The following is a 21842-nucleotide window of genomic DNA, read 5'->3' as shown; positions in this document are numbered from 1 at the left end:
CTGTTTCCAGGCCACACCTAGATGGCTACGAAAGGCGGGAGTGTTTTCATCTCTCTAGGTACTTAGAAATGCTTTCCTCTTCAGATAGCTCCTCCAATGGGAATTACATGGGAGCCAATTCCCCCAGCTACTTCCCAGCTACTTCCTATTCCGTTTCCAATAGTTTAGAAATGCAAACATTTCTTCAGAAAAAATAAAAATGAGACTGTAATAGAACAAAAACTTTGAACACCACGCTTCATAAAAGGAAAGCAGTGGACCTGCACTCACGGTATTGGCACCCAGTTACCCGCGGAGGACACTGCTTACCATTGTTCACCTGGCCGTGGACAGCGGCGGGGATTGGCACCACGTGAGTCCCATTTTGTGTTACAGTTTTTATTGGAAGCTGGTGCTGACCTAGAGGTGCCTGCTGCACTATGGTGACCGTCTGGACAGGGGTGGTCTGTGACGTCTGAATGATCCGGCCAGCAGCACCTAATGTGGCATGGCTAATCGCAGGAATAGGTTCTACTTTCACTAAATTCAAAGAAAAGAGAAAAAAAATGAAATTAACTAATATTACTGGGTAGCTTACAGAACTCTCACTAATTTAAAGTAAAGCAAACCAGGTGGCAAACATCCCTGCTCCAGCATAACGTTACGTAACATGTTAGCAAAGGCTCAGGTGGACAAGGCTGGCAGGTTTTTAAAAGCTTGAAAAACTGCCCAAAGTGACTGCTGCTGCGGCTCACCTTTTACTTCTCTGTGGTCTCCATTCTCTTGTGGCTCCGCCTTCGGGGGGGCCAGCACAGCTGCCTGAGTGACCACAGCCTGCCCTGCGACGGTGTATGTGTTTGCTGGGGCCAGTCCAGCCACGCTGGTGACGGACACCGCTGGGATCTGGTGGACGACATGAACTGTCTGCACCACGGGCTGCTGGGAAGTCGAGGTCGTCACAGGGGCGGCGACAGTGTAGGTGACAGGCTTGATCGTCGGTGGCAGTGGTCGCTGCACGGCGATTAAGACGGGCTGACTAGACAGAGGTGAACCTGCCGAGGACGGGAGCGGAGGTGAGGCTCAGGTATCCTGAACCAACTAACTGACCCCTCAGTCGCAACCTACAGGCTGATTTAAGAAAACAGGAGGTGGCCCCTTTCATCGGGTAATAATGCAGTCGTTCACAATGAAAGAAATGACATATTTAATGGGGATAGTTAATATATATCTAACTGCTAAAAACACAATCTCTGCTTTGTTCAGATTTTCTTTTTTTTGGCCACACCTTATGGCATGAGGGATCTTAGTTCCCCAACCAGTGATCAAACCCATGCTCCCTGCAGTGGAAGTGTGGAGTCTTAACCCCGGGACCGCCAGGGATATCCCTGTTCAGATTTCTTACAACACTTCTTCCCACAGTTCTCTCCTCATGAAAAAGAAAACATCAACACAGGATATGGGAAGGAGCTGCCCAATGAGGCCTGAAGGAGGGGGCCATGCTCCCTGGTATCGAAGTCTCCATCTTATGACAGGTGTGGAGAAGCAGGAAGCATGGAGAGAGAGCTGTCCACCAGCAGCTCTGCCAGCCTCTGCTCTTTCTGGTTTGGGCATTTGGGCTCCAGCAGCAGGAACTACAGATGGGGGCTGGCAGGGGTTGTTGCCAGCATGGCCAGGAACTCCAAAATATCAAAATGCACATTTTGCCAACCAAGTAGGAACCATAACAGAATTACCTTGAACACATTTTCACACTACTTTTTTTTAATTCCTCAGGGCACACATTTTTATTCCACGTTATGACAAATATTCACCTACCTACTAAATAGACATTTATTTCCTGACAGTGTCTACTTTGTCTAATTTATGTTATTTCTTTTTGAGGGAATTCTTTTTCATAGACTTATGAATGATGAAACAATTGAGAAACAGGTTAATTCTAAAATTCTTCAGGTACCTACACATAAAAGTCACAAAAGAATGTTAACTGATTAGAAAAAAAAAAAAAAAACATGGTGCAGTTAGCTTTTCAGAGCCTATCAGGCACAAGGTTCAAAGGCTCCAAGGCCTCTGGCTCACATGCTCATCTGACCATCCCTCTCCCACCACACCTGCCCTCTGCACATCTTACCTGGCGCACTCTGGGCAAACCGCGCCTCCTGGATGACAGCGAGTTTGGGCTGTGAGGCACCAGGCTCGGGCTCCAGAGGGGCTGGTGAACCTTCCCTGGACAGGCTCTCAGGGGTCTGGGCACCACTGGAGTGAGCAGACAGCACTCCAGCATGATTGGGAGAGGCTGGAGCACTTCTGTACGACCAAAAAGAAGACAATGGATTTTTACGATAAAGCACTCATTAAGCTGCCCTGTTGTTTTTAGTAAGTGTATATTGCAAAAAGGGGTGTCATTTGTCTTCTGCCAACCAACTACAGTTGTTAAGTCTTACTTTCTGTGTGACGCCTGTGACCCGAGACAGACACTCAACAAGGCTGGCACGGCTGGGACAGAGCCACCGTGTGCAGGACGCTGCTGCTCCACGCCCAGCATGGGCCATGCAGCGTGGGGCAGGACTGGCTGCCTCTCTAAGCAGCTCCCACCCACAGCCAGGCAGCAGGAGCCGGCAGCCTGTAAGTGCAGCTGGCTGGGTCTCAAGGCTTACATTATAGTCATTTCTTTTCTCATTTAAAAACGCAGAGTAACTATTAATGAAGCTAAAAATGAAACAGCAAAGATGTAGCTTTAAAGAGCTTCTCACATGCCAAGGAAAAGGAAGAAACTATCAACATGGCATCGTCATATTGCCGACTCATCATACTGACAATATTCATTCAATGAAGCAACAATGCTACACAAGAATACAATTTAAATAAAACTTTATAATCTGAATTGTTTTAGCACTAGAAACAAAAATACATAAGAGGCATCCAACACTTCTTTTTTTTCCCAAATCCCCAGCCCAACATTTAATCATAATGCATTTGGTAATTCCTTCATTTTCAAAAGGAAAATTTACCAATACATCAAAGGTAAATCCACTGACCATTAAGAGAGGTCTTTTTGTTTGTCTTTTTTCCTTACCTAGACGAGAGCGGTCCCAGAGGGGTTCTAAAGCAAGGCACGCCCCTAGGCCGTCTTTTCCTAAAAGCCTGCTCTATTAATTTGCTTTCAGAGGCAGGATCTATCCTCCAGAATGAGCCTTTGCCTGGTTCTTCCTGGGAACGTGGTACTTTGATGAAATAACGATTCAGAGAGAGATTGTGGCGAATTGAATTCTATGAAACATAAAAAAATACGTAGAATTCATATATTTCTTTGCTGAGAAATAAAAGTGTGCCCCAGTTTTAGTGCCCTGAAAAGGTCCTGTAGCTTTGTGCTGGAAGAAACCGGCCCTCCCCGAAGTGCAGGAGGAGCTGTGGGCATGACCACTCAGAGGCTGCCAGGCAGCTTCTACAAAGGACATGGGGCACTGTCAACAGCATGGCAGGGTGGGCACCGGCAGGCAAGGAAGGGAACTGGGGCATGGAGAAGGGGAGAGAAATCTATACCACACGAAAAGAGGCTACTTCCAATGGGAAAAGCATCAACTTCTACCTTTTTACCAGGTAGGAAATCAAGGGCCATCACTGTGACCTCTCTCCTTTTGGAGATATATGAACAGTGTCGAGAACAGCCATCCCTTTAAAATATTTTTTTTTATCAGTACAAAATTAACTTATAGAATCCATCACAGCTTTTAAAATGAATTAATCCGCTATAAGGTATTTGGCAAACCAGCAAAGGAGAAAAAAAATGAGCCAAAGTTTGAGAAATATTATTGACACCATCTTCCAGTCAAAGAACTTCCATATACTTTGATCCGCAAAATAATCTCATGAAGCACATGGAGAAACTTTCTCAATTCCTAAGTCCATTCTTCTATTACAAAAAACTCAGCTCACAGTTTACGCATGACTTGAGGAGACCTCTCTGCTGCACCCAAATTGGAGACCTCCAAAAGCTCAGGAAAAGCTGGATGGAAGTCATGCATTCAGATCATTTTGTGCACTTACATTAGTGTTTAAGTTGAAAATTAATAGATTAAATTATTAAAATTTCAACTCAAACTAAAATTCTGGGTTATCAAAAAGTTATTTCTAAGTTCTCCAATTAACTTTCTACGAGAACTGCCAGCCATAACCTAAAATTCTGAATTGCCAGAGGTGGCTCAGAAATCCAAATAAGTCAAATACTACTTTGCAACCAATCTAAGGGACTATTCAAGAACCACACCAGTCACAGGCCACAACAAACCACCAACACCTATGGACGTCAGTCATCTCATTGGCAAGATGAAGGGACAGGCTAGGCTGTGTCTGATTTGTGAGACTGTTTATAAGGAGATGTATTATATTAGATTCAGAATATTTCCATAACCACAAAGATACTTGCTATGATGTTTTATTACAGAGTCTGGCTGATAATCAACCAAGACCTACTGACAAATCCCTCCAAAAATCAAATCTATTATTGGTGTCCCCATCAAGACAGAGAAGGCAATCCTCTGTCTGCACTCAGACCTTTCGAGTGTGGAGTAGAAGGCAGATCCTAAGAAAAAAGACTGAGAAAAGCCAGCCCAGAAAATGAGTGGAGGACACTCGCACTGTGAGCTGGACTTGAGGGTCCAGAGTTCTGGACTGCACCACGGGAAGCCGGCACTCAGACAGGAGCTCAGAAGTGACTGCCTAGCCACTGCGCTGGGTGACACGTGACGAGGGCGGAGCTGAGACCCGTGTGAAGGCGGGAACTGCGCTGACTGGGAAGCAGGTTCACGTCCATGTTGTTAGGGGGAGAAAGGGAGGTTAGCACGGTGGGAATCTGAAGGCAGGAAACGCTGCTTCAGGGGTTGCGGTGCAAGGGCTTCTACTCACTGACAAAGGTCAGGACCAGGTCAGCAACACAGTGGCTGTTACCCCTCACACCACCACAAGCTGTATGGTCAGTTCTTAGGTCAGGGAGTTGTTATTTTCTGTTCTGAACCCAGTCTGCACCATCAAAAGAGGGCCTAAATTCTCCACTCTGACAACAATCCCACTGACAAATGAGCCCAATTAATGGTCACCTGTGATTCTCCAGCCAACAAGACTCTAGAAAGAAAATATGATGAGGTATTAAGAAATATTTGACACATACACAGAAATTGTATTTCTAAGATAAGTAAAGGCCTTCGTAATTTAATCAAATCAAGCTACACATATTAAGACCACACTAATTTGATTCCAGTGACTCAGATTGTTATGAAGTATTCAGAGAAAAGGTGGGCTATTATTTAAAACTAAATATGAAGAAAAGATCTGCAATACTTTGCACATACTCTTTCCTCCAAATTCTCCCCAGTAGAGACTGCTTCCCGGAACCCAGCTGAGGAGGGAAGGGCGCAGGGCCGGTCACCTGTGCCTGTGGTACTGCCCTCCCCGAGGCTTCCAGCCTTCCTGCCCAGAACGCAGTTTGTGTCTGTCAGCCCCACTCAGCACTGAGCACTTGCCAGTGTGTATTCTGTGTAGTAAGAACTTGTAAAGAAATTTACAGGAAGAACTTTCTAAAGGAGAGTCCAATGTGTAGGGTGCAGGTGAGCACAAGTCACTCGCTCGACTCTCGGAAACCAGCTCTGATCCTTCGAGGGGCCAAGAGAACCAGAATTCTCAAACTTCTCAGGCACAACAAATACCTCTGTTCTGGGTAGGGTAAATTTATAAGTCATAACAAAATAAAACATTTTGGCATAAGTAGGCAACCAAAGTAGATAAATATGCCATCTCCCCAGCTAGTGGCATTATTCAGACCATCTTGCTCTACCGTCAAATTTGCTCCAGATTAATCAAAAAGCTTTGCCATGGGTAGACTGCAAAATACATAAAGGAGCCATGGGCTTCCATTAAGTGCTCAGGATTGGTATAGTGGGAAGAGTCCACACACGTCATCTTAGAAACTGAGGTAGAGGGAGGGATTCAAGCGCTAAGAAGCACAGCACTGCTGCAGCCTCTGACCCACTGCGGGTGGCAGGATGCAGTCTGCAAACCCCCAATTGAAAAATGCGCTGTTTTGGTTGACAGTTGGGTTTTTTTTTTTTCCTTAAAAGAAAAAGGATCTGGGTCTTTTATGAAACAAGGCTGCAAAACTCCCTTTGTTTTCAGCTAGGAGAGAGGAAACAGGAATGAGCCTTCTGTGTAGAGACTGCAAGTGCAGTCCCTAAGGATGAGCAGCTGAGTCCAACGACAGAAAAGGACACAAGCAGGCCTGCTGGGGACAGCAAGGACTGCTGAGGACAGGAACCTGAGTGCACGCCCATCAACTAAAGAGGGCTGGAGCAGGAAAAGGCATTTCCTGCTGAAATAACCGGAGCAGGTGCACAGGGTCTCGGGAGCAGCCTTTCACAGGCAAGAGGCACAGTCATCCTTATGACCTTTTTCTGGGCAGAAAAGAAGATGTTTCAATAAAAAGTGTTACTGACAGTTTGTAACTCTCAGTTCTAAGCAGGCTGTGAAGTCAATTTAGGAGCCAGCAGCAATCTGTGCTTAGGGGTCACCTCCGTGGGCCTCACCTCTCTGTGACCACAGCCCCTCCTGACCTGACTCACTCCCCAGTAGACTAAGGCCAGGAATAGGTTGCCCTTCAGCCTTTAACAAGAAAACCTTGTGATGCACAGTATCAGTTCTCGCATAAATGGATGCTACAAAGCACAGGAAATACAACCAGGAGGGAAACAGAATGTTGGAAGTCTGGCCAGGTTTTTCAGAAACACTCCCATTACAGCCCAGCTCACTGGCATTTCAAATTATCAAAATTCTACACACAGTGAGCTGCATGGAACTCACTGAAGACACTATGTGAGACCTCACCTGCCTGTGCACAGGAAGCTGTGTTCCATGGACACAGACTATTGTCTGCCTCTGCTTCGTTTGTTTTACATTTTCTTAGAAGCACAACCTCATTGTTGCAGATTAAAATATGGTAGTAAATACTGTTGGGACTAATTGTACATCATCTTAAGGGACCTGCCAGGTAGCTGAATATGCAAGTGTTTTTCCCGAGCCAGCATTTCCTTCATGGCCAGCTAGGAAATGCCACCCGGCTGTGAACAGGAAGGCGGGCAGGACACAGATGCTCCAGCCCAGGGGAGTAGCCTTTACAGACCAAAGACCCTTTACAAAGGAAAATAGTCCAGATTTTTATCATAACATGTTTATAGATCTGCAGATAGAAGAAAAAAGTCTTTACCCTCCATTAAACAGAAAATAGCTCACCCCCCAACCCCTTGGCCATATTACTTGATTGTGGTTATGGGTCAACAGATGTACTTGTCAAAGAATCATGTACTCATTAAGACTCGAAGGAATTCTGTGGCCATTCCTGATTACTTAATGAATTCAAAATTTGTAAATGTATATTTTTTCTCTCTTTTGATATGCTTTTACTGTTCAACACTTCAAACTTACCCTTTCTTATACTGTCTGAATTAGTGAGGCTCTACTAACTGCCTAGTAAATGTCTACACACACACACACACACACACACACACAAGGAGGAAAAACATATATGAGGCAGAGGTTGAAAAACTAAATTAAAAAGCTAAACAATGGAAATACTATGCACTGACTTCCAAATGTCCTCTGAGGAGACCCAGATTCACAGACAGCCTGGGAATAGGCTGTGAGTGCAAGTCAACCAGCAGGCAGGCGCCCCAGCTGAGGAGCACTGTGTTCATGTTCTGTGTACTGGCTACCTGGAGGAGCCATCTTTTGAAGAAAGGGCTCCTCAGTAACAGTTTGAAAACCATCTCTGTGAAAAATTCAAAAAGCTATGTATGTCTTCAGAAGTCAATGAGGAAGACAGAAGACCACCAAAGTAAAGGATGGGCAGGATTTTTAACTCTCCCTCCCTCACTGGTCCAAGAGAAACATCTCCAACGACCCATGCCTTTTCCATCCATGAAGACCATGACAGCAAGCAATAGGGCTGAGGCTTCCTCAGAGCCACTATTCCTTCTACCATGTGCTAAGAAGGTCAGAAAGAGCATGGCAACAGCGGGCCTCTGACACTCCTGCTCCCTCAGCACCAGAGACCCTCACTCATCTCATGTTACCTACGCCCCAGCTACATACACAGCCACTCCACGCCCCTCTCAGCTGTCAACCAGCATATACAAGACATGTAACAGAAACATTTAATAACAAACTGAAAAGGATTTACCTGCCAGCCCTTGTCCGCAGTCCTGTAGTAGGGATAGTTTTTTGTGATGTGCGTATAAATTCCATTTAGGGTGAGTTGTTTATCAGGAGCCATTGTAATCGCTTGTACAATTAATTGTGCATAGGAATAAGGTGGCTTTGAATCATCCTGTATTAAAGTAAAAAAAAAAAAAAAAGAATATTGAAGTAAAATTTTTACTAAACTTACTTAAGTTCAGGATTCTTGACATTTTTAAGCATTTCTATAATACTTGTCTTCCTTCCTATGAAAGTAATATATGATGGGGAGAATTCCCTGGCTGTCCAGTGGCTAGGACTCTGTATTGTCATTGCCCAGGGACTGGGTTTGGCTGTGTGTGTGTGGGGTGGGGTGGTGGTGGTGGTGGAGGATATAATATGATGGGAAAGCATTTGGAAAATTTGGAGGAAACAAATGAAGACATGTAGAACAGTATAAAAAAGAACATTAAAACCACGTAAGTAAAAAGTCCAAAGAGCAAAAACAAAAAGAATAAGAAAATGAGAAAAGCTCAGTAGAACTTCTGGACCTCAGTAGAGTCCAGAGCATGCATGCTGATCCATGTCATAGGCTCATCATGTTGATCTCATGGTCAGGTGAAGAGCTGGGCCAGGCCAGTGGTGGCAAGGGGTGGGGTGAGCTGGCATATCTCCCAGGCCCTGGTGGGGGTTCTCATGCACACAAGGAGATGGGGCAAGAGCGCTGAACACCAAAGCAGGAGAGTGATGTCCACTCAGAATCGCCAAAAGTCCATCAAGGAGTGCCTCTTGTAAGAAAACCCAAGCAGACAAGAGTACCAGGAGCCAGACTCAGGGTTCCTACACCGGGGTCCAAGGCATCCGGGCAGCACTGCTCAGGTGTGCAGGGCTGCCATGCACAGCGCAGGATGCTGGCACTCCTGGTCCCAGCGTACTTAGACACACCGGGGCTCTTTGCCATTGGGACAACTCCGAACCGCATACACATGCACAAGCCCACTGGGGAAAGGGTGTACCTCTCTCTGACTGTGAACTCCAAATATCAACAAAGCATAACATTGAATGCAAACAGTAAACTGCAAAACAATACATTCAAGATGATACTCCTTATATGAGGTTAAGAAATGAACAATTTAGATTTTGTTTAGAGATAAACACAATAAAGGCAGACAGGCAGGACTGCGGCATGGGCAAGGAAGGAAGGCAAAGAGCCAAAGAAGGGGACGCAGGCTTCACTGGCACAGGCTAAGCTCAGTCCTGACAGCTGGTGGAGGATGTTCTCTGCACAAAGAGACTGAATCACCCAGCACCTCACTTGCAAATAGCTGACATTTCCTGAGCACTTGGGTCAGCCACTGCCCTGTCTGTCCTCTGAATGAGCTCACCCTGAGTTACAGGACAGGGATGGTGGAACGACTGAGTTGGAGTCCTACCAGGTAAGAGCATAAAGCCTTCCTCACTGTGCTTATGCTGATGTGTGGGTTTCTTTTTTTATCTTTCTTCTATACATTTCCATTAAAAAGAAAAATTGTAATAGGCAGGAAAGCTCACAATATATCCGTATCAGCCGAAAACAAATTTTTCTAAAGTGACCAACAGTACAACCAATGCTAGGTAAAGAGAGAACACAGCCCACATCCCAGAAGCTTCCTCATGCCCCGGCCCCCCCCCGTCAACCTCCCAGAAGGCCACCACTTTTCCTGACATTCTGTACTAATCAGAACCCAGCTGTGACTTAAGTTTTACCACCTAAGAATGTTATCTGAAAACAATACAACTTAGTTTTGCCTGATTTTAAACAGGGAAATGGACAAGAATGGATCATACAGAGAGCGCCCCTGCGTCTGCGCCTGCCCAGTACCCTGTGTGAGAGGCTCCTGGCTGCTGTGGACAGATGGCGCACAGGCACGACACAGCCATTCCCATGGGTGTGACCTGTCCTACTACACGAGTAGACCCCATTTTATGTAAATGCAGACTTAAAGTAACACTATGTCTGGTTTTCTTCTCTTTTTTCACTTAGCGTTCTACCAAGAGCACTTTTGTATCAGTAACTGTATCATATGAGATCCCCTTACTTAATCAACCTTCCTTCATTTAGGGGCATTTAGGTTGTTTCCAATTTTCTGTTTTGTCTGAACTTTAGTTTGATTTTTCTGTCCATCTCCCTTAAATGAAGTCCTAGAAGGGGCATTACTGGGGCAAAGAATAGAAATAGGCAGGGTCCTACCGTAAGTCATCCAGTAATTATCATCCAAAAGGGACTGACATGTCCTCCCCAAGGTGTGTGTTCGTGTACATATGTGTGCGCACACATGTTCAGACATGCACATGCGCAACCTTCAGCATTTGGGACAGCCCTATTGAACCCCAAGAACCGTCTCCTAGGACACCAGGCACTTGACCCCCATGAGGACCAAGGGTTCAAACTCTTAGCACCTGGGCCCACGGCTGCCATCGAGGATGGCCCAGGGCTGAATGATCAAAAGAGTGCATCTCTGAGAGCCCAGCACTGAACACACTCAGCAATCACCTGCACCCACGCAGACGGGCACTTCTCAAAAGGCCCTGGGCGGGTGTTCCTTGACATGTAGGTGAAGATAGCTGCTGCCCAACAGGCCCTGGGTTCTGTTTCAAAGCTATGAAACATTTATTTACCTTTGGGCTATCTCCACCTGAAGCTTCCTTCTCGTTTTCCGGCTGTGAGTTGTCGGCCATTAAATTGAGGTCAGATGGTATCACACGGCCCATTTTGTACCCTGAAGACCCTGCTCCCCGGGGGCTAGAAGGACAGGAGTTCGCAGCACTGTGAACAAAAAAAAGGTTGTTCCTATCAGTCTATTATAGAACATACCTCACACCGTATTTCGGTAACTGGCTCTTATTTCAAGGAAAACAAAATTTAAAAGTAAGAGAACTTCAGTATTTTCACTGGAAAAATGGACTCATTAATCTTTGTGAAATTTAAGATCACTCTAAGAAATCAGGTATTTGCTTCCATACATATCATCTTAGGAACTTACCAAGGACACAGAGCCATACATGATGGCTCTCGGGCTCAGCCTGGAAGAGGAGCAGAGAGCACCACTCTGCTCGTCCCCCTCCACCAAGGAGCTGAGGACAGGCAGCAGCGAAGGACAATGGCTTCCAAAAGGTCAAGGGAAATTTGGAGAGAAGGGAACAGAAGCCAGGCTGAAGACAGGACACACAAAGAGGGAAGGAGGCGGTGGACACAGATACACACGCAGGCAGGCTGTGCGGGGCTCACAGGAAACACAGAAATCAGAAAGAGAAACCCGCTTTTTAATACGCACTTTTTTTTGTCATGAGGTAGGGCTGGCCCATGACACTGAGAATGTTTTGATTTTTGATCTTTGCTGATTAGAAGACATTTCATTTGTAAATTCACCAAGTTACGTATTTAATTTATGCTCCCTTTTCTGTACAGTATTATTATACTTTACAGACAGAACAAGCTACTGAAATGGAAGGATGCCAAGAAAAGATTGTTTTAAAAATCCAGTAAGTTATAGAACAGTATATATGTTTAGCTCTCATTTGTATTTTGGATAAAAAATAAGTATTTAAAATGTTTAAGAAATTTCTGGAAAAAATACTTAAGAAACAGTAGTTACCTCTGAAAACTGAACTGGAAAGGAATGGGCCAGAAGGTGGAGCAGCACACTACTACGCGGTGCCTCTGAAGCACTACTGGCCTCTACCAGGAGTGCGCACCGCCAGTGTCTGCACTCACCCTCGAAACAAGAGCTTACTGCACTCCAGCAACAACTCAAAGCACTGGAGAGAGAGGAACAAGACAGACGGCAGAACCACAAGCACGGAACTCTCGCTCTATGATTTTAAAACTAGCTAGCACTTCAGAAGGGTCAGCGTGGGGCAGGTGACTTGTCCCCCTGGCTGGGTGGTGGTGGGTTCCCCCATAAGTCATCTCAGCAGCAGAGACGCCGTGCTGCTCAATGCTGGTGGAGGGTCGTGGGGTGAAGATGAGCAAGGAATACACGATGAAGACAGGCCAGGCTGGTCCGATGGTAGTGGGTTACCAGAACTTATTAACGTTAGTGTCACTAAAGTTGGTATACAACCCCCCACTGCTAAATTTGACTGGCTTAAAAAAAAAAAAAAAAAAAAAAAAGACAGGCCAGGAGGTGAGGAGAGGTTGGGTCAGGAGCTGATCCAAATTCTGAGGTTTCCAACAACCTCCGGTTGCTTGAGCACCTATGGGCAGTGTGTCAGTGGCCTGACCTCAAGGCTGCTGCTTCCACTGTGGGCCGCTGTCCCATGTGGGTACACAGGGGTGTTCTCCTCTTCCTCCGTGAATTCTGCACATTTTTCATGCAATGCTGAATAAAAATCTGGCCACATAGCTGCTGTTATTTGCCTACTCACTGCCACACTTACTACCTGATCCATCTAGTCACACAGAGACAAATTCAACCAAGTGGGCGAGACAGAGGCAGCATCCTCAGCAGAGCGGCCATGGCAGGGGGCAGAGAAGGGGCCCGACCAACAGCAGCTGCGCTCACACGGAGCCAAGCAGCCAGTCTACCTGACACTCCCTCCAGAGGCCTTTCCAGAGGGATACCTTTCTGTCTATGCTGGTTTTTAAGAAAAGAAACAGAAGTGTTGGACTGAAAGCTACAACCCAGAGCTGCAGCGTTCCCTCTGTACCCTCCCCACTCAGCTACATGTGGGGTCAGCCACAGTGGACAAGGCAAACAATGTCTTCTCTGCCTCCCAGCCAGGCCCTGTGGGCAGCAGGAGCTAGGCTCGCAAGAGAAGCAAGTGTGTTCGTCTGCACCTAAGTCTAACACTACTCACATTGAAGAAGATGCCTAAATACATATACTTCACCCTTCTAACCGAACAGAAGAAGACTGACCATCTGAGCCTTATCCCAGGGTCTCATCTGCAGGTCCTGGGTGATTCCTCAACTACTGCCCCCTGAAAGCTCAGCACAACGTAAACATCTTGCACTGGATTCCGTGGTGAAGAGTAGGCCCGGAAGGCACCATTCTCTACTTCCCAACACTCTTGAAACATTAGGACAAACACAAGTTTGTCACCTTACTGAGGTCAAACTCAGAAAACCAAACTATAAGTGATCAGAATTTACATTAAGTTGTAGCAAACCAAGATACTCTTGGTATCAAACCAAAATGCAACTGAAAACATGACTCACACTTTAGACTAATACCACAAATCACCTATCCCTAAACTTACACTCAAATGATTCCACAAGTGAAAACCAGGAACATTTGGGAACTGCATTTCACATGCAAGAAACCAAGAGTAAGTAGTGTTCAGAAACTGAACGATATTTTAAGTGCCCTCAACATCTCTCTCTCCGTGCAGGTCAGCGCCTGGGAAGGAAGGCATGGTCACTATGCACTGCTGTCCACTACTGTGATGCATGACGGCTTCTGAATGTCCCAGAGCCAGAGGCAAGGACTGAAACTTGGACAGTGTCGTGCCCACACGCATACCCTGACGCTACGGGGACCCCCATCCCCTATGGAAGCTGCTGTATACCTGATGGTTCCTGTGGGGGAAGGGAGGGGGCTGATGAGGTGGGCCATGGTGTCTGGAATGTTGATGGTCAGCGGTGAGATGTGAGCCTGCACAGGCTTCACCGGGGACTCGGGCGCCTCCTGTTTCTCCCTCTTCTCGCTGGACAGGGCAGTGAACGTGATCTTGATGTTTGTGCTCGGAAACCTGAACGTGCACCTAAAAAAGAAAAGCCAACTGTCAGCACCTGTCTGCCAAGCGGCGGGGCAAGATGCCCAACCCACAGCAGGGGACAGAGCCCACATGTCCCCAAACATACTGGAGCCTCGACTTGTGTTGAAGAGTCAGTGAGAAGCCCTTTTCAACCTCACCTCAAGTGTTACAAGTTGCTTAACGCGTGACGCCACAAGGAGACATCGTCTCATGACTTAAAAACACTAGGAAGCAAAACCCTCATTTAGACCAGCCCACCAGGGGAAGAAATGGTAGAGCAGATTCAAAAATGACTCAAATACCACTTAATCTGCACCAGGCAGGGAATGAGACAGGCTCAGGATCGGGAGACGAGCCCTAGGCACGGAGTGGGGAAGGCCAGGCAGGAATGCTGCTCACCCACAGGGCATGGACGGCCCCATCATGAGAAGGAGGAGCCCCAGGTCCACCTTTCACCTGCTGCCGACCTCCGAGGACATCTCCTGCCCAGCCCTTCTCTTAGGTTCCCACCCTGGTCTGTCTGCAGCCAAGATCTGCATGTGGTGTTCAAAGACAGAAAAAAGCCAGCCTCTGATTCTCCTGCACTCAGGCACAGCCCTTTCTCTCTTGAGGTCCTTCTCACATGAGGTCCAGGGACCCCACCCCACTCTGGGTCAGACCCCACATCGCAGCCTCTTGTCTGCTCTTCCCCTCGATCACTACCCAGGGGCCCCCTTCGACCCCTCAGTCACCTATCCAAGGGTCTCCTGATCGCCCTGCACCCTGCCCTTGCTGCCTTGTTCATTTCACTCTGGCCACATGACTCTATGTTACCCCATTTCTGCTTGTTGTCACCCAGTAGGATACAAGCTCCATTGGAACAAAGTCTTTGCCTGCAGGGTTCCCTGCTATAATCCAGAGACCAGAAGAGACCTTGACAAATGCAGAGAAGGGCCTCAGTACACATTTGTTGAATTAGTGAAAAAGTGCCCCATTTTATACATTAGAAATGTAATTAAAATAAGCAAATCACATGAGTAAATGAACAAATGGTAAGCCCACAACTGCCTCTTTGATGCTAACATGAGATTCGAATAATCAACTCCAGGCCTAGAAAAGAAGGGCATTAAGACTCTTACTGGCCTTAACTTGTAATACAACACAGGTAACAGTGATAAGAGTGAGGCAGTTTCCTCCCTCTCCTCCCCTAGGCAGCTCCTGAGCCCCACCCTCAGGCGATGGTCCCTGCTCACCAAGAAGGCCGGCTGTTAGAACAAGCATTTTCACCAGCACAAGGGCTTCCGATCCTGCAGAGCAGTTACCTGGCTATGCTTGTTTCCTCATCCACAGAACAGATGACAGCATCTCCCTCCGCGAGCGCCATGAGGATTAAGTCAGATACTTCTCACATTCAAATGTTTATCAAAAAACCAAACTACCTTCAGCCTCACGGTAAGATGTCAGTACTTGCTTTTCCTACAGTTGGACATTCACCATCCACTGTGCTGCTTGTTTCACTGTCACCCAGGAACTCACAGAGGCCCAGCCCAGACCAGCGGAGCAGCACACGCACCCGCCTGTCCTCCACACGCCGTGGAAGCAACACAGCCCTGTGCGTAATTCCAGCACAGGAATATGAGAATGGGACTGGGCACCTCCATGTCCCCAGAGGTTCATGTCTGCTTTTCATAAGATAGGACCACACACTCCACGCTGGTCCTCGGCGTGTGCGTTCCCTCAGTGTCACCACCCATAGGGTCCATTGCACAGACGGACTGAGTGCTGCCTTCAGGGCGAGCACCATCACACGGAGGATTTCCTTCCTTTGTATCCTATTCCCGAAGTCCCCAATTAAAGACAACAATGATCTCCTCAGCATGGGCATCATCTGTAAACCTCAGGCTCCAAGGACACACAGGGCATCTAAAGCGACACCAAGCACCATCAGGCCACCTGCCAACAACCTCTGACGAACAGCATGTGGGAGTGTCCTAGCCATCAGTGGACGCTGCCCAACCCCAACCCCACCTGACAGGTGAAAATGGTATTGTTGTTTATAACATCTATTTCTGCTTTATTGGTCGACCATGCCAAAACCTTTGACTGTGTGGATCACAATAAACTGTGGGAAATTCTGAAAGAGATGGGAATACCAGATCACCTGACCTGCCTCTTGAGAAACCTATACGCAGGTCAGGAAGCAACAGTTAGAACTGGACATGGAACAACAGACTGGTTCCAAATAGGAAAAGGAGTACGTCAAGGCTGTATATTGTCCCCCTGCTTATTTAACTGATATGCAGAGTACATCATGAGAAACGCTGGACTGGAAGAAACACAAGCTGGAATCAAGATTGCCGAGAGAAATATCAATAACCTCAGATATGCAGATGACACCACCCTTATAGCAGAAAGTGAAGAGGAACTAAAAAGCCTCTTGATGAAAGTGAAAGAGGAGAGTGAAAAAGTTGGCTTAAAGCTCAACATTCAGAAAACGAAGATCATGGCATCCGGTCCCATCACTTCATGGGAAATAGATGGGGAAACAGTGGAAACAGTGGCAGACTTTATTTTTGGGGGCTCCAAAATCACTGCAGATGGTGACTGCAGCCATGAAATTTTTTCCTTGGAAGAAAAGTTATGACCAACCTAGAGAGCATGTTCAAAAGCAGAGACATTACTTTGCCAACAAAGGTCCATCTAGTCAAGGCTATGGTTTTTCCTGTGGTCATGTATGGACGTGAGAGTTGGACTGTGAAGAAGGCTGAGCGCCAAAGAATTGATGCTTTTGACCTGTGGTGTTGGAGAAGACTCCTGAGAGTCCCTTGGACTGCAAGGAGATCCAACCAGTCCATTCCAAAGGAGATCAGCCCTGGGTGTTCTTTGGAAGGAATGATGCTAAAGCTGAAACTCCAGTACTTTGGCCACCTCATGCGAAGAGTTGACTCATTGGAAAAGACTCTGATGCTGGGAGGGATTGGGGGCAGGAGGAGAAGGGGACGACAGAGAATGAGATGGCTGGATGGCATTACCGACTCGATGGACGTGAGTCTGAGTGAACTCCGGGAGTTGGTGATGGACAGGGAGGCCTGGCGTGCTGCGATTCATGGGGTCGAAGAGTCGAACACGACTGAGCGACTGAACTGAACTGAACTACTTCTCATATGTGTGTAAGCCATGAATCACAATTAAAAGTTACCCAGGTAGTCTGGTAACTTTCTATTTTTTAATCTGGGTTCTGATTACATGAGTGAGTTCCTATTAGTGAAAATTCATTGAGATATACTATACACGTATGAAGCATACACTTATCTGTACATGCAGTATACTTCAATAAAGAGAATTTCTCAAAAATTCTTTTAAAAAAGCCATCTGTAGATGGATACAGAGATTGATAAAACGTTGATAACGTCAGGAGGTTCACAGTCCATTTTGCGTTAACAATGGCATACTTCTTTACCAGGATTGTGATTACTATGGGTACCCAGGTTATAATTGTAACTGATTTTTCTATGTTTGTTACATTCAAAGCCAAGTACTTCAAAATGTTTTTTGAGTTCTCTTTGGGGTTCAGTTAGTAAAGACATTCTTGTTTCCCTTTAGGGGATGCAAAAAGCCACTGCTTGACTTTTCTAAGTCAGAAATAAAAAACAATGGGATAATTTTAATTAACTGTGTCACAAAAGGAAAAAGAGCAGCAAAACATTAAAACAGCAGACAAAACAAGGTGGGTATCAGCACTCTATCTGCCCCATACCACCACCAGAGGTTGTTTACGTCTGGGCACGCTGGTCCTTGTTCCCATGAAGCACCTCAGGTCATCTAAGAGTTTAAGAGCCTGTAAGATACTATACTGATTTGGAAAATTAAGAGCACGCTGTTGTCCATGGCTCATGCTGCTTTGTACCATCACAATGCCTAAAACTGCTGCTGCTGCTGCTGCTAAGTCGTTTCAGTCATGTCCGACTGTGTGCGACCCCATAGACGGCAGCCCACCAGGCTCCCCCATCCCCGGGATTCTCCAGGCAAGAACACTGGAGTGGGTTGCCATTTCCTTCTCCAATGCATGAAAGTGAAAAGTGAAAATGAAGTCGCTCAGTCGTGCCCAACTCTTAGCGACCCCATGGACTGCAGCCCACCAGGCTCCTCCACCCATGGGATTTCCAGGCAAGAGTACTGGAGTGGGTTGCCATTGCCTTCTCCATAAAAACACTTTAACTGATCCCAAAAGATTTGTAATAAAGTCTGTGTGGGCTCTGAAGCTGTGGTGCTTGGGCTCAGCTGCCCTGTGGGCATGTGGCACCTCTGTTCCCCAACCAGGGATGGAGCCTGGGTCCCCTGCATGGGAAGGCAGGCGAATCTTTAACCAACTGGACCACCAGGGAAGTCTCAGGGAAAGAATGTAAAATGAACAATAAGAAAAGCCAGACAGCAGAAAGCAGAACCACAACCCCTAAGCAAAAACTGAGCAGGCACTGAGCAAAATCTGACCAGATACTGAAAAGTCACACATCTCAAGTCACAAATCAAAACTGAAGCAACACAACAGTGGATGGTTTCAAACTTAGGCAATGACCCTGATAAAAACTAAGTTTCTTTTACTTGAATAAACTAATAATTTTAATATGGATTCAGAATTGCAAATACCTTTCTCTCCACCTCTCTCTTAGTCTCCTGTACTTGGTGACAGGGATCTTTCTTGGAGTGGAAACTCTTTCAAATGAGACACACAAGCCAATGGCTTGGATCCAGAGATCTGAATTTCCTGATTCACAAAGAAGCTCTAAAGATTCTGAAAATCTGTTCTTTATGTACAAAGCCAGGCCTTGCTGCAAATACTGAATACTAACATCATATAGCTAGGCAGAAATTAGCCATATTGGAATCTCCAACCAAATGGAAAGTCAAATTTAGTGTTATCTCTATGCAAAGCAAATTTAAACAATTAACCAATCAGGATAGGACAGGCAGGAGCAGTGGTCTGGCCCCACAGTGCCACTGGGAAAGGAGCAGAGCAGAGCAGCCTTCCACCTTGAGCTAACAGTGACTGGAAGCCCCGGGGGAACAGCCACCATGTTCCCCAGCCTCCTGTCATCCTTTGTCGTGGCACAGATTAACTACTCAGACAGACACACAATCTAAGTTGGGAAAAATTCTCCCTACAAGAGGGTTCCATTTCTAGCTACTCCAAAAAAACATGTCTGAATGCAATTCAGACAGTCGTCATGAGGATAACTCTGGAATCCCTCGGTTTTTGGAGTATTTTAGGAAGTTTAATGGGCGAAGGCCCACAGATGCCACCCCCATGGCCATGGCACAAAGCAAGAAGAGTGCCCCTGCCACAGGTGCTGAGAAGACAGAGCCTCACCTCTGGATTTTCTGCCGAAATAACAAATCTGGATCTCACCAAGAGGAAACATCAGACAAGTATTCTACAAAACAACTGGCCCATCCTCTTCTAAAACATAAATTCACAGAAGACACAGGCTGAGGAACAGTCACAAATGAGAGGAAAGCTCAAGGCATAGGTGACCTGAGTCTAGAAAATGGGCATCAGTAAACAACTGCTAAGTCCAGTTAAGTCAAGTATTGTATCAACGCTAAGTGGTGTCAGTACCTGGGTGATAGCTATGGAAGATAATTTTTTAGTAAATAGACATGGAAATATCTCAGAGGTAAAAATGCATCATATATGTAGCTTATTCTCAAAAATTTCAGGGAAAAAATACAGCAGTGAAGCAAATGTGGTCAATGTTAATATTTGGGGAATCTGGAAAAATTAGAATATTTGTTCTATTTTTGCAATTTTTCTATAAATCTGTGTAATTTCAAAAAAATAAAAATAAAAAATTTGGAAACTTCCACGACATCCAATGCAAAGCTTGACAGATCACCCCAGGGGTCACTGGGCCCGTGCCAAGCAAGGCTGTGCACACGGCCCACGACAAGGTGAGCACAGACGTAAAGAGCTTGGAAACCACCCGTTCTTCTGTCAGACTGCACCTTCTCCACGGTGGTCTGAGAGCCCTGTTCTGGGATACACCCTTGTCATTAGCTGTCTTCTATGCAGTTCAGAATCCCATCAAATCCTGAGAATAATCTTGGGGACACCTGAGAGTAACGAAACATCGCCTCACTGCAGTTCTCATTCCTCCTCCAGAGCCTGTGTCCCTGACGGTCAGCCTGGAACTAAGCAGGGGAGTACAACCCCAGTTCTGCAGTACACAGAACAGAGTCACGGCCACGTCTACAGAGCGGACTCTGACTTCTGTGCCCTCACAGTCACCCAGCCTGTTAATGATGTTAATGATGTCTGTTAAATCTACATGCTGTCCCGTCACTGGGCTTCCAGACTGTGACCCAAGAAGCTGTGGTTTGTGGTAATAGCATATTCTATAGTTTGTATTTCTTCTCTCCTGGGAAGAGTATCTGTCCCATCCTACATGTATCAATATTCACACACAGCAGTATGTCCCAACCATGTTCTCAGAGCATAGCACTAAATGTCCTGACACCCAGCACAGGCCCAGCAAACGGCCCCAGCTCTCTGCTGCTCGCACCAAAGGGCTGGGTCCAGCTTCTGCCATCCACTCACCCCATAAACACGGCTGCTCTGCGCCACTTTTCCCTCACTCTGGGGTCCAGGCTGATGCAATGACCCCACTGAGGACACCGATGATTTCCAGACAGACAGAATAAATGAGTCCTGTGGCCACGCCTGCAGTCAATGAGCAGGAGGGCCCCCAGCAAGAACCCTCCTCACACAACATCACCTCCTTAGTGTTAGCAATCCCAAGAGACATCTGGAAAAGATCACGTCAAGTCCTTTCAGCTATCCAACTGGCCACAGAGACATCAACTGAGCTGCTCTTCAAGAGAAGAAGTAAGAGGCCAGTTACTCTGTCACTCACCTATGACAGCTGACAACGATCATCTACTATGAAGAGGAAGAGAATCCGATCCTTTAATCTCAGGATTGGCAAAGGAAAGACTGTGATAATAAAAATAACGTGTCACACAGGGTGGACAGAGCTCTGGGGCCATCAGTGACTTGGGGTGGGCAGCAGTGACTGCCAAGGAGGAGGGCAACAGGATCAGTTACACCCAAGGGTGGATCAGGGGGTGGGGGGAATAAGGAATGAGTGAGGAGGTTCCCAAGCAGCCGAGGTGTGTGGTGTTCACACCGCAGGGTCTGTGAGGACAGAGAGCGGAGATGAATCTGATTGGCTTGGGAGATGGAGATGGAAACGGAAACAGCCCTGCTGACACACCCATGCGGGCACAAAGGGGAGAGGCCGCAGGAGGACGAGCTTCACAGTCTGGCTTCTGACTGAGGGAACGCTGATGCCAATTACTGAGGTGCAGATAAGGGGGATGAGGAACAGGCCCCGGGGTGCAATGTCTAAGTGGACACATGGCCTATGAGGTGCCCATTCCCCACAATCCCATAGGGGGCATCCAACCAGCCCTTCCTGAACCTAGACAGAGACACACTTGGTGTCCTCAGTGGTCAAGAGGGTACATGCGCCACATCACAGAAGGAGCCTAAAAAATTCAGCCCACAAGTCTGGTTTTAGAGAACAGCCTTCAGGACTCAAGCAAGCATCACCTTGAAGGAGGAACACTATCATGGGAGTTTTGACGATGTGCTCCAGTCCCAACTCAGCTTCTATGACAAGCCATGCCTCTTTATCTTTTGCAAAAATGGAAGAAAAATTCCTCTTCTTTCCAAACCCTAAGGAGGCTTAGACAAAAAGGCACTTTAAATGGACCCATATATACATTTTCATCATTCTCTTCTACTACTTTCCTCTAATTTATAACAGAAAGATTGAAACTTTTACTACAACCTTTAATAGACTGTGGCCCTTAACAGTCATATTTGTCAGTGACTGATAAACCACCCCCCACCCCAGGCTGCCTTTTCT

At 46.5% G+C, this 21842-nt stretch overlaps 2 protein-coding genes across 2 annotated transcripts in view; one reads left to right on the top strand and one right to left on the bottom strand.

The window, feature by feature from the left end:
* Window positions 1–13639, top strand: part of WDR45B (WD repeat domain 45B) — a 62620-nt gene extending 48981 nt beyond the window's left edge. The window contains exon 11 of the mRNA XM_055575465.1: window positions 13570–13639. Coding sequence (XP_055431440.1) covers window positions 13570–13624 — 55 coding nt within the window. The 3' untranslated portion in view covers window positions 13625–13639. The remainder of the gene's footprint in view (window positions 1–13569) is intronic.
* The window catches only part of FOXK2 (forkhead box K2), a 53165-nt gene that overhangs the window by 13202 nt on the left and 18121 nt on the right, over window positions 1–21842 (bottom strand). The window contains exons 2-8 of the mRNA XM_055575462.1: window positions 13747–13941; window positions 10855–11002; window positions 8201–8347; window positions 3053–3246; window positions 2108–2283; window positions 735–1031; window positions 310–519 (exon numbers count right to left, since the gene is read on the bottom strand). Of these exons, the coding sequence (XP_055431437.1) occupies window positions 310–519; window positions 735–1031; window positions 2108–2283; window positions 3053–3246; window positions 8201–8347; window positions 10855–11002; window positions 13747–13941 (1367 nt within the window). The remainder of the gene's footprint in view (window positions 1–309; window positions 520–734; window positions 1032–2107; window positions 2284–3052; window positions 3247–8200; window positions 8348–10854; window positions 11003–13746; window positions 13942–21842) is intronic.

This window comes from Bubalus kerabau, chromosome 4 (genome assembly GCF_029407905.1).
Source record: "Bubalus kerabau isolate K-KA32 ecotype Philippines breed swamp buffalo chromosome 4, PCC_UOA_SB_1v2, whole genome shotgun sequence".
Lineage (NCBI taxonomy): Eukaryota > Metazoa > Chordata > Mammalia > Artiodactyla > Bovidae > Bubalus > Bubalus kerabau.
The sequence above is the reverse complement of the archived record's forward strand: the minus strand, read 5'-3'. Positions and strand labels throughout refer to the sequence as shown.